The sequence below is a fragment of the Agelaius tricolor genome, unplaced genomic scaffold (assembly GCF_023055355.1).
Source record: "Agelaius tricolor isolate 1412-34295 unplaced genomic scaffold, bAgeTri1.0.p SCAF_9, whole genome shotgun sequence".
Lineage (NCBI taxonomy): Eukaryota > Metazoa > Chordata > Aves > Passeriformes > Icteridae > Agelaius > Agelaius tricolor.
In genome coordinates, this window is record NW_027269269.1 from 268508 (window position 1) to 281797 (window position 13290).

The 13290-nt window shown below is 40.5% G+C and overlaps 1 protein-coding gene across 4 annotated transcripts in view; it reads left to right on the forward strand.

Annotated features, from left to right (window-relative positions):
* Positions 1-13290, forward strand: part of STARD13 (StAR related lipid transfer domain containing 13) — a 293669-nt gene that overhangs the window by 124850 nt on the left and 155529 nt on the right. For all 4 annotated transcript variants that reach the window (XM_071433932.1, XM_071433931.1, XM_071433933.1 and 1 more), the window contains one exon: positions 4636-4669. In XM_071433932.1, the coding sequence (XP_071290033.1) occupies positions 4636-4669 (34 nt within the window). The remainder of the gene's footprint in view (positions 1-4635; positions 4670-13290) is intronic.

The window sequence follows — 13290 nt, forward strand, 5'->3', positions numbered from 1 at the left end:
TTTAGAATACAGCTCAGAGTATTAAGTTTAGGGTTTTCAAAAGACGTGTCTGTGTCCTCTGAATTCTTACAGATGCTTGAAATCCCCCTGTAGGTACTGAAAGGCTGCAGTGACGTCTCCCCAGAGCCTTCTCTTCTCCAGCTCTCTGTCTTCATAGGAGAATTGTTTCAGCCTTCTGATCATTGTGATCATTCTGATCTTTGTGGCCCTCCTCTGGGTCCATTCCAATAGGACCACGTTTTTTCTGTGCTGGGGTCCCCAGAGCTGGATGCAGCACACCCAGTGGGGTCTCATGAGAGTGGAGTAGAGGGGCAGAATCGCCTCCCTTGACCTGCTGGTCACTCTTCTTGTGAACAAGCAAGAAGATTTGCTTGAGTGCAGAATGGGGAGCTGTTTAAACTTCTTTCTTTGACCCCATCATGAATAGTTTACAGCACAGTAGCTCGGGTTCAATGGAAGAAATCGAGAATTTCACCTTCCCCCTGCTTTCTAACCTGCTGAAGAGGCCAATGTGTTGTGATGCAACAGGTATGAGGCAGAATCACATCCAACCAAGACCTGTCTTCCATGCCACAAGGGGAAATTCTCTAATAGAACTCAGGCTGTATATCAAGTATGGTCTCTAATAAACACCTCTGCAGTGGTTGTATTTTAAAGGAAAATTATGAGCTCTGTTGTCAGCCTTTGAAGATACATCTTAAGCAGCAGTTTCAACCCTGTACCAAAGATGGGTGCCAAGTCTCTGAGAGAAATCAAATTTCTGACACAGCAGTCTCAACAGTATTTTCTGTGGAATAGCTTCAGTACTGCCATTATTCTTAGCTGACTAATGTGCTCTAGGGCACTTGCAAGTGTCATCCAGACTGAAGTTCTCATTGCAGGGGCCAGGTAACTTCAAGTTAAGGCTAACATTGCTGTGTCATAATATTACTTCCCTTTTTGGGCTGTAGAATTTTATTTTGAAGTAGTAACTAGGATTTTCTTTCCTTCTGTAAACATCTTTCTGAAAGGATCTAATAAACCTGCTACACAGATGATTGAGCTTTGCATGTGGATTGCTGTTTTCCTCCTTTAAAACTGCCTATATGTCACTCTAATTAAAGCCTGGCAGGTCATTAAATTGCTAGAATGAAGAACCAGCATGATTTTTTAATCCTTATTTGGAGGACCTTTTTCAGTTTAGAGTACTTTCCTTCAGTATCAGTGAACCAGTAGGAAGTCATAGAGATTTATCCTTTTTCCTCTGCAAGGAGTGTCGTGTTTCAGAGTGCTGCTGCCGCTTGCTCACCACAAAACACAAGCTTACAGAACTCAAAGCCTTTTTTATTAACAGCAGATGTAAAGTAGTCCTGTCCAAATGCCAGGGTTTATTTGATAGCAGTGATATTTCTGATACCATATCTATGTTGAATAAATTGTCTGTCTTTTTTATTAAATGTCTAGGAGAAATATTTGCATGCTGAACAGATACACTAATTACCTTTTTTATTTTTTTTTGGAGGGTGTGATTTCCTGAGAGTGAATGATGACAGTTTGACAGGTACTCAGAAATATCAGTGGAAGATATGGGCATGTTTGAAATGGGAGCATAAAGGAGCTAATAACTAATAGAGGTTGATGGGGAAGAGGGAAGCAAAAGACGTGGAAGCAAAATGGTCTTTTTTCTTTGAAATGGTGTATGATACTACAGGATTGGCTGGCATTACAGAATCCCTGGGCTGTTGCAAATTAAAATGGTTTTGAAGTTGTTCAAGTCAACCATTTCATAATCTGTGTCAGAAAAAAAAAAAGCTTTTATGTGACAATAATGTTTCTGGGATGATATTAAGTCATTTAATCTAGTTTGATGAGTTCCATGCCCTGATTACTTATAGCCATGAAAGATTATGTATATATCAGAGAAACAGTTTTCCAATGTGTATGTTTATTTTCCTTGTTGACTTTATAATGCTGGTGCTTTGCTTCTATCTTTACTTCCACTTCATCCAAGGAGTTCATTTGAGTAATTTGTTTCCACACAGAATGCCTTTCAAGAAAATCACAGAAACATTGAATTGTGCAGGTTGTAGAGGATCTCAGAGATCACCAAGTCCAGCCATTAACCTAACACTGTCAAGTCCACCATTTAACCATCTCCCTCATTTCCACATCTGCATCTACACATCTTTTACATACCTCCAGGGATGGTGACTCTACCCTTCCCTGAACAAACAGTCTGTCTCAATGTTTGGTGGTGATTTCTGGGAAGAAGTTTTTCTTAAAATCCAATCCAAACTTCCCCTGGTGAAACTTGAGGCCATGTCAGTTTCTTTATAAATCCAACATGTCCACTTTCCTCCCACCAATAGATCCACAGCCTTTCTTTAGGTAGCTGAACCTACACTGAGAGTACAGTTGCCTTATTCATGTCACTGGCTCATCCTGCTCTGATCATGGAGCACAGGGTGACACTGTCCAGGCAAGCTTTTGGAGATCTTTGCTCTCAGAGGTGAAAGTGGGATGGCCCTGCTGAAACATGGGACTGCTGAGGAGGAGGAATGGGCCCAGCATCTAAACATTTCTGGTTTCTGTGAGCTGGTTTACATGCTTCAGCAAAGAAGACATGGCTACATCAGCAGAGCGTGTTTGTCTTTGGCTGCTGTTTGACACTTCCACTTGCAAAATTGTTACAGCTGGAGTTGTACGCAAATGATTTCTTTATTATTCATAGCAGCAGGTGCTGCAGCAGTCTTTTGGCTAGAGTTGTACTCTCTCGGTGTGTGGTTTCTACATATTTGATTAGCTGGTGCCATGCTGTTCAGATGGGTTGCTAGTCCTCCAATAAATGTATTTTGTTACACAATCAGTTATATAGTGCCTTATCATTTCCATAAATCACTTTTAGTTGGCAGCTTTCTGTTGCCACTTGAGATTGTTCCAGCAATAATTTGCATCCTTTTTTTGTATGGCATCCTAAAAAGATCTTGGAAGTTAACATAGCCTGGGTATGATTTTAATAGCTGGTGTCCTTCTGGCAGCACTAGAACACACAAACCAGTTATCCACAAAGGACTGACATATTTATTTTCGATTCACATATCATTTATGTATTCTTCAAGAGGTGCTTATCCAAAGATTCAGTATAGCAATTTAGGCATCAACCAGGCTTATGCCAGAGTTGTGATTCTAAAAATCAGGTGCCTGTCCCCAGGCAGGGTGATAAACAGCACTGCAGCTCACTGAGGACTGGAGAGACAATATGATATACCTCATTCAGAAAGGCATCCCAAAAACCTGGCACACTCATGTGGAACCTGCCTGTCCCTTGCCAATTGACACAGCCCATGCCTGAATTTCCTACTTCTCTGTGGAAATTAGATACTTTGCCACTAATGAAACATGATTTAGACTCAGCTACTCATTATCTTCCCATCACAAGTGACCACTCCACTTGATCCCTGCTGGCTAAAGATAGGTCAACTTCAGCTGCTGCTAAGGCAGATCTTGCAGTGGAGCAAGAGGCTCTTTTAGAATGAAATTGCCTTGCAGAAGGAAAAAAAAAAAAGTAGCCTTGCTGTGCTTTCCCTATTATTAAGAGAGATGCCTAATCAATTTGGTTCCATGCTCAGAGAAGGAATTTTCCAATATCTCTATTTTCCAAATTCTTCATTAAATAAAAGGTAAATAAAAAGCATGTTTTTATAGACAGATTCTTATCTAGGCTGCAGAAGCAATACTGACTGAAGAGATAACAGAGCACTTGGTGCATGTGATGAAAAGGTGCAGATGGTTGTCCATGTGGGGACAAGCAGATAACAGGAACAGGGTGTGTCACTGCAAGGCACAGGAATGTCTGTCTTTTCAGCTGCCTGCATATTGGGCACTTCACACTGGTACGTGGAGGAATCAGTTCACCCTTCTGTTTAATTAAGAAAAATTAGGTGCAGTACCACCCATTATGCTAGTTTCATTTACGGCCTGCATTGCTGACAGTGGGTGATCTATGAAAGGAAATGCATTTAATCACTGTCAACAACCTCCTCATCTGAGCACTGAAAGCTATTAAAGAGAAAAGTAATGGACCAAGAGGTGCATCCAAGTGTGGTGTTAATGGCATCCCTTTCATTTAGCATGGCAAACCCAAAGAAGCAAGATGAAAAATATGAAGAAAACAACATGGCAGGTCAGTTTGGCATGAGCCTCAATCAGAGCGACCCTCTCTTGGTCACAGATGAGCAGGAAACAGGCATCTACCTTTCCAAGGCACAGTGTCCTGTTTCTTGCCCATCAGTAGAGCTGCCTACACAACTTTTCAGCAGCCTGTCTGCTCCCTGAGCCCCACCAGCATCGCAAGGTCCTTTCAGGCATGTTCCAGTGTGTTGCACCTTATATATCCTTGTGACACATAATCTGCTTGTAGAGTGTGCTCCTAGACTCACTCACTGCAGGACAGATGAACCTGACCTGAGAATGGGTGCCAGGTTGTCATTAGCAAGCAAAACTAGCTATTGTGCATAATTTTTATTGATAAGCTCTGGATTTTATGCTTTGTGTAAGGTAGTGACCATTAATAATTACATTGATTGTCATCTTGAAATGTGGAACTTATTTGAAGGAAAAAATTACCATTATTAAAGAAAAATCACTTTCTTACAGATGCTGTTTCAGAAGCTGTGCAAGGAAAAAGCAGGTAAGGCTGAATTACTTCTTGGAAGTTTCTTGGTGGCTTGTGTAACCATGTGTGCAATGATGGGGGACCCAGGGAGTCTCTGCTATGAAATGGGTGTTCAGTGCATTCGTGACAATCTCTTCCATGCTGCTGTTCATGACCTATTGGTGTAGGATTAAGGTGGTTCTTAGGAAAGCTGATAATTCATCACCTTTTGACTTACACCTTGCAAGGTAAGTTCTGAAATAATGGGAATAAACCCAAACATTTGTTACTGGTGTCAGAGTGGGACTGAAGGTCTTGCCACGGCACTGGTGTGTGTGTGTGTGTGAGAGAGAGAGGTGAGCCGAGATGAGGAACAGCTCAGAGCTTTTTCTATCTCAGCAGTCACTCAGCAGCTGAATCTGATGAAGAGGCTCATTTACAGAGGCATATTTTTCAAAAAATCCAACAGCCCCCTGGGACCCACATGTCCCAGTTGGCAGAGTCACAATGCCTGATTTCTCCCTTAGCAGGAGCCCACTATCTAGTTAAAGCATTTTTCAATATTAGCAGTATTAGTGAGTTTGACCATTATGGAGGAATTATTTAGGGCCAGCAAGGCACCAAGACCAGAGCAGAAAACAGAGCTAAAGACTCAGATACCCTGAACTGCACATACATTATCATGCCAGGAGCTAAGGAAAGGTTTGGATAGAGAGATATGTACACACACAGAGATCCTGGTTCAGCAAGATACTTAACACACAATTAAACCCACATTTGACAAAACCAATTAATTGCAACAGGCATAAGAAACTGCTTGGATGATTTGCTTAATTGAGAGTAAAAGTCTTTATTAAATTGTAATGAAGCACAATTAAGAAACACAGAGAAAAGGAACTGCTTCCTAGAATGTGGGTTACTGGGGTTTAATAAGAGCCTCAAACTTTTTGCAAAAAGAAATGTTCTCAAAGTCTAGATGAATCCACCTTCCCACAAAAGTCTTTGCCAGCTAGAAGTATTTCAGTCATAAACCAAATGACCTCTGGAATCACCCATTTCTGACTGCATTTTCTGTTTTGTTAGTCAGGATGTATGCAGAGTGTGCCAATTAAAAGGAAAGCAATTGGACATCACTGCTGTAATTACTCCTCTGTCCCTAGATGACTTAGCATCTTTTTTTTTGCCTGAAGGACTAGTTTAAGCCAGTTTGCTCACTCAGTAATTTCTTCTTGCATCTGTCTCTGATCTAAACTGCATCCACAGTTCATTCCAGGGGCCAACCTTGAATCATTTAAAATCAGATGAATGCGGCTTTTTGGAGTCAATTCCACTGGTTCAGTGGCTCTGTTGGCAAACATAGTGGCTTAGCAAAATGACAGAAATCCTGGCCTAGAAAACTCAGGTCTCTGTAGGCAATTCCACCCTCATGTACTTTAATTCAGGTCAACAAAACATAAAGGCTGCTGAGCGTAGTGTAAATGTATGTATTTTCATTGAAGCTCTATACACATTAATGTTTCCTGCCTTATGATTTGGATGTGGATTTATTCCATGATGGTATTTGCCAATGAAACACATGCCTGGGTTTTTCCAAAGCTAAACAAATTTCAGAAGTTCTGAGATTGATTGAGCAATTGTTTTAATTGTATTCATTGTTGGATCAAAACCTCTCTGTGCCACTGAAGGCTGGCACTTTATAAAGAAAAAGGAAAACCTGTCAATGGCACATGCATTTTAAATAAAACTAATTATTTTAGCAGTGTTCCCATTTTATTGTATGATTTATTTTTAATTGTTTTACTTTTATGACAATATTAATTTTGTCACCCAAAGAGATAAAAATTAGTGCCTGTCCTAATGGTAGAACTGTAGGATGATGGTTAAAAATCTGATGATTGCAGACTCTTATGAAAGAAGAATGACAGGTCATTTTCTGACACAGTTTGGTCACTGAGGTGAAACTTTAATCATAGAAATCTAGCATATGGTAGAGCTAGTAATAAATTTATCATTAAAATGCTTTTGGCAGAAAATGTTCATTTCTTCAAATAGAACATTTTACAGGAAAGGTTAGCATCCATTAATCTATTTCAAATTGTTTCTGTAAAATAGGAACACACTTCTCAGCATGCAATTATTTAACAGTCTTCAAAGTGAGAAGTGTTAATTTTTATTGAAATTTGAAATTTTGGCATTGAAATCTGTTACACTGAAATATTAAAAAAAAAAAGAGAGAGATAAAAAGAGAAAACCTGATTTAAATTATAAAAAAAGGGAAAATCTATGTCTTGAGCTAAGGGACAAGGGTTTCTTCCAGATTTGCAGTTGCTAAACATTTCTGATATTTTCTGTGCTTTTTGGATAATAAATTTTCTGGTTTGGAATTTCTTGCATGAGGAGAAAACCTCTCCTGTCTATATCAGCCACACACAGAACACAGCACTCACTGTTCTACTCAGGCTAGTTTTCTGCATCACTCTCCCCTTACATCCTGACTTCTTATTCTTTCTCATTCTCTTTTGTCATTTATTCTTCTGATCCCTTTCTTGGCCAAAGCTCTAGATCTCTCAGGGGCCAAGAGGGTCTTTTCCCAGAGTGCCAGTGCATCACCCTGCCCTCCCCACCAAAGAACACTTATAATCCCATCCTGGACAATCCCATCCCATCCTGTCAGGAGCTGGGGATGCACAGGGCAGCTCAGAGCTCCTGCAGCCAGGGTGGAGACTTCTGCAGCCCTTTCCCCAAGGCTGGGCTGTCCTCAGCTTCCAGTCATTCTCCATGTAAACCATTTTTGCATGTGAGAGGGAAGAAACTGCCTTTTGGAATGCTGTTTTCTTTCTTGTTGAGTTTTATGTTGCTTTTTTTCCCCCCCAAATTAATGCAATATTTTGGGGCTTCCATTACCTGGATTTGTAGTGAGTGCCTTGCAATATGTTAAGCAGGATACCCTAAGTGTGTCTAAGAAAAGCTACAGCTGCACAGACCATCCAGCCCCACCAGGGAACCTCATCTGAAGTACCAGCATTGCTGGCAGTGTCACTGCAAGCTTGCGAGGCCTGGTGTCATTATTTCCAGATGTAATTTTATTGGTACTTATAACAGTGCATGCTCTGGAATTAATGATGATCTAACCATTCAAAAAAAATTAAATAATGGTGAGATGTGATTTTTGAGGCATGAATTTATTCTGCTTTCTGTTTTCTTTAATCATGGCAGGATGCAGCATGAGCTGGTGGCTGCCTGGGGAATGGGGCAGACACAGGAACAGAGGTCAGACAGCTCCAGGATGAGGCCTGGGGGGTCAGGGATGGGCCAAGGATGGGATGGGATGTCAGTCTGCAAGTTGGATCACATGGCTGGGCAGGGCTGTGGCATTGAACAGCCCTGCCACAGCATCGTGGGACTGGGATGGACAGCTCTGGTTTGGGCTGAAATGGAGTTCCACAAAGACTTGGAAATTCATATATTTACATAATTTCATGCTGTTAAGTAAATACAATGTTATTTGGACTTAGATCTAGGCAGCAAATGTGGTGTTGCCCACACCCTTTAAGATGTAGTTAGGAAAGTGCAAGTGACAGGTGCAAGAGAGAACAAGCAGTTTGTAGTGGAAAAGTTGGTTTCACCCAGACAGGCTCACCCTTGGCCTGGGATGAGCAAGTTCTCTCTTGGCTTTCTGTGGAAGTGGTAGACAGGAAGGCAATTCACATTTGTTCAGCTTGTATATGATGGCATTAATAGGCAAGTGTTACAAATACATAAAAAATACCCTGTTCTGTGGCTGTACCAAGACCTGTGAAAACATCAGATTTATCCACTGAACTCTGCTTTCTTTGGGAATGAATGTGGCTATCCTGGTGGTACCTGAGGTTTCAGCCATTAAACCACATTCCTGCTCTCATTAATAGATGATGCCATCAATAGGACTGCCCCAGTCCCATCTCCATGCAACAGACCACTCTGTTCAAGTCATCATCATCATCAATGCTTTTCTTCTCATATTGCCAGGTACATAACACCAAACCCAGTCTGCACCACCTATCTCTTCTGCCCTTGCAGTGTAGGAGGTCCTAATTGTCTGCTGTGGTACCCCAGAGAGCACCATGCTTAGCTGCTCCTCTTGCCATCAGTTTGCTGCTGGGTTTGTAGGTAGCCTGTGGTAATCACTACTAAAACCTGGCTGACTAATGTTGTGTGTCCTTACTATCCCCCAGTATGTGTCTTAGTAAAAAACATTCCATTCAGATTGAGCATTCTAGCTGCCTAATGTATTTTAAAGTTATCACCACATAGCTCAAGATGACTAACACAGAGCACACTTCATCACTGGTAGGGAAAACGAGCCCTCACTTTGCTGGCAAAAATTTGAAGTCGGATTAAAAGCTGACACATCCTCTATTTTAGTGGTATGTATGAAACACTAAATATAGCAGTGTGCTCATGTATTTGCTGATGCATGGTAATGTAGTCTGTAGCAGAGCAGCAATGGGCTGGCAAGGAAGATGGTGCACTGCAGTAATACGATAAAATCCTCATGTGACCTTGGCCATTTCAGAAGTACTCCACGGATAATTGTGTATCCTTGACTGATATAATGCAAAATTCAAACAGGGGCAGCAGTGGTCCCAGGGCTTTAATGAGCAGCCTGATACTGCAATATTTGCCCAGGCATAATGCAAATGGGAGGAAGCTGCAACTCCATCTGGCTCTTGTTAGAAACTGAAGGTGCTTGATTCATCGCAAAATCAAACCCGAGTACAGAACTTTCAGCTGATTACATATTTTTTATGTTTCCTTAGTCATAAAAGGTTTTATGCTCATGGTTTTATTTTACCTTTGCTGCAGTCCCTGGGCAGGAATTATGGGCTAATCACACTCTGAACAGGGAAATGGATGTGGCTCATAGAACCGTATCCTATTCTGGGATTTTCCTCTTGCTTGTGAGGGGATGGAGGTGATCTCTTTAAGCTTTTCACTTGCCATGGATGCCTGGCAAGTGTGCTGGTGGTGGAGCTGAGGCTGTGACTGTGAAACCTCTCTTATCATCTTCTTCAGGGGGGAGTAGCAGCTGGATTAGACATTTAGCAGTGCCTTGTGTCTCATTCTGTCATTACTCCACCTATAAAAGTTTATCCAAGATGAAAACCTGATCTTAAATAACTGGAGAAAATAAAACATCCTTATCCAATGATCCCGTGCACTTACTAGAAAGCAGAGCAGGGTCACTTTGACATGTTTCCAGAACAAAGTGGAGGTGCTTGCTTTGGACTGAAAAATGAACAGGCTGTTTTCCTAAAGAGTGAAAGTAAACTACCAAATAAACCCAGCTGTTTGGTGACCTTGGCCTCTTAACTAGTTATGCTCTGTGGTGTTCAAATTAGAAGCAGGTAGAGTTGGTGCTTGTCCTGCAGTCAGTGCATCAGAGGGTCATTTCATTTGGCTCCAGTTCTAACTTCTCTGCAGTGCCAGTTTGGCTTCCAAAATTAGGCAGTGAGATTGCCTCTTCCTTTCATAATCAGAAATGATAGAACAAAGCCCTTCTTTGTTCTTCTAAAAAGGCAAATCTTTGCTAGTCAGCTCTTACTGATGTGTTGGAGTAGTTGAGGGCACTGGGATCTTCTGCTCTCAAAAGCAAAAGGAAAATGAGATATTGCTGTTTCTCAAAAAAACCTGCACAAAACAGCCAGGTATAGATTAGAAATTTATATGTTCTAGTATGTGAATTATAGACAAAAGCTTGATCCATTAAGAAGTACTCTGAATTTTATATAAGACATTTCTAAAACAATAAATCAGCAATGTATAAAAACACTTTATACACACACAACTACTCAATGTCATTCTAAATATCTTTCCCTATTTCTCTGCTCCATGGTTCTTTCTGTGACTTTGATTTTTAGTCAACATTTCTAATAAGAAAGAAAAATAGTGAAAATAGAGATGATAAATATTGAAAATAATATCTAGTTTATAATTGTACAAAATATTGGTCATTTCAGAATGAATATTTTATAAATACTTTTCCTAACTCAATTTGGTTACAGCTTGGACTCCTAAGGAGAGCTGAACACTAAGCAACTGGTAGAGTAGCTTGGGTTTGTAACAATTCTTGAGATGTGACAGGAACCTTGCTGTAAGAGGTGATCTAATTCAGATTGATAAATTGCTCTAAAGTTTTGCCTCTGTTGGAATTAGGTGGTGTTGGTTTCCAGCAACTAAGTTCATGGAGACACAGGACTCTCGAGTAATTTTTTTCTTTAACTGAACAATTGCCTGACAAAGGTTGCAGACAGACAGCCATATTCAGCTCCCTTGCTCTTGAGCAGCCAACTTGTTTTAAACTGGGGGCTTCCAAGAGTCGTGGCAGAGACCACATTTTGCCATTTAACATTTATTCCAAAAGCAACAAATGCCTGGAAAATTTTCATTGAATAATAATAGTTTAAAAGTATATTTGTTTCCTGTTTCAATTAGACCTTTCCCTCAGACTTCTCTGACAGCCACAATGCAAGCTATGTCCTTGTATTTTATTTCCTGTGCAAGACATAACTCAGAAGTTTGAAGATTAGACAATTTTTAACCAATGTTAAAGTATACAAGCAGCAAAATAAACCTTTAGCTTTCTATTATGCTAACAAAGCATTAAAGCTCTGAGAGACACACAAACAAAGAATCTATATGGTAAGAACCTTTTGTCTTCACAGAAAGCATTTCTAATGGGTAGCAGTTCCAACAGTTTTAGTGTTTCCCATTAGAAAACATTTGTATTGCAACAATTCTTTAGGTTCAGCTTTTGTTATTTAACTCTTTAGTATCACTTCCTAAGCATTAATGTTTAAGGTTTTGTGCTGCATCAGAGTGACATGCATCATCTCTCTGAAAAGCTCAGCACATAAGATGGATTTTGCACTGATTCTTTGTTTGCAAGTCAGGCAGGAAAACATAGAGAAAAGCTTCTGGCTAGAACATACTGCAGAGTATTTGGGACAATAAAGAAATCAAACAAAGCAGTCAGCTCCTGGACTTTTGCAACATAGGACCTTTTGTGGGGCTGCAGTCAGACCATGCCACTGTTCCCTGCTATTGAGCAACATGCCGTGGTGCAGGCTCTGCTCAGAGGAGATGGCCATGGTTCAAGGACACACGGACACAAGGACACCTCCTCTCCTGTGAGCTACACAGGGTCTGTGCAGCTGTCACTGGCTGTGAGCAGAGGCGCCTCCTTCCACTTCCATGAGCACCATGGAACTGTGGCTCATGCCAGAACTGAGCACAGGACCTCATGGCATGAGCCTCAGCAGCTTGCAGTGGGGCAATGGCTGCATTAATTGGAAGTAATCACTGCATAAGTCTCTCCCTAAATATAATGGGACCACTAGAGGAGGACAAAGAGCTATGTAGTGTTGGTGTCAACTACTAAGAAACAGGAGCCTTTTTAAAAGGCTTCTCAGCTGAAAACCATCCAGTCTCTGCCCTTCCTGTTCTCTGTATTAGATTCCACCCAGCCCAGCAAGTTGCTATGACAGAAATGCACATATAGATGCTGGTATTTATTGAGTGCTCAGCACAAGGCATAAACAAATTAGTAAATTCCACCATGCTGTCAAGCCACCACTGAAATGCAGCCAGAGGAGGAGACTGGGGCTGCGTATGAATACAAAACACATACCAAAGCCATCCTATATATCATTCCACTCCATACAATGACATCTGTCTGTTGTGATCTTGGCTCTGCGTCTTTATGAAGGCAGAGCAATTGGAAAGGCAAGTTCAAGAAAACAGATGGCCAAAAGGTTGCTTTACAAGTGGGTATTATTGAGTGGATCTGAATCTGCTATTCTAGCCTTCATAAAGTGTAGGCTTTTGACATATAGTTTGGGAAGGTAATGGCTGTAGGTTTTTATTTTATATTTATTTATCTTGGATATATACCTACCCTGGAATATTTCTTGGTTTCCAAAGACACTGTTATATAAGGTTTCTATGATTTAACTCTGAGAAGTAAACTGATTCTAGCATAGAATCTTGCAGGTATATCCTGTAGAAAATTAGGGATTTTTTTCTTTGTAGAGTGAAACTCTCTGCCAGTTGCAGTCATCAGCAACTTTTTGGGATTATACTTAGTCTCTTAATGATGCATTTTTAGCTGTAGATAAAATTATTTGTATCTATAAAGAAAAAAAATACCCTCTACTTTTCATGGATTTCAGAATCAAGTAGCTGAGGAAATGGGAGACTCATATATATATATGTGTGTATATATATATATATATATATAAAATAGGAAATACTATATTTCATAAAATGTACATAGTTCTTTCAGGAAACTCTTAAAAATGCTGCTTACTTGGATTACTAATAAGGTCATTTATTATTTTTAAATTTTTTGAACTGAGGTAGTGACAATTGGCCTCAGGCCCAGAGTAGTGTCCTTGTGAGCACTGTACAGGCAGAACAAAGTCCTTCCCTCACAAACCTTATAGCCTTACATTATCATCGACCGTTTTCATACAAAAAGGTGACTTAAAACATTTACATTTGTTTCTAATTCAGCATTCAAATAATTTCTCAGGAGCTTATTTTCATTCATGTTGGTCCATGAACTGGTTGGTGTCCAGGTTACAGTCCCCATCCTGCCAGGTGCTCTTTGCTGTGCC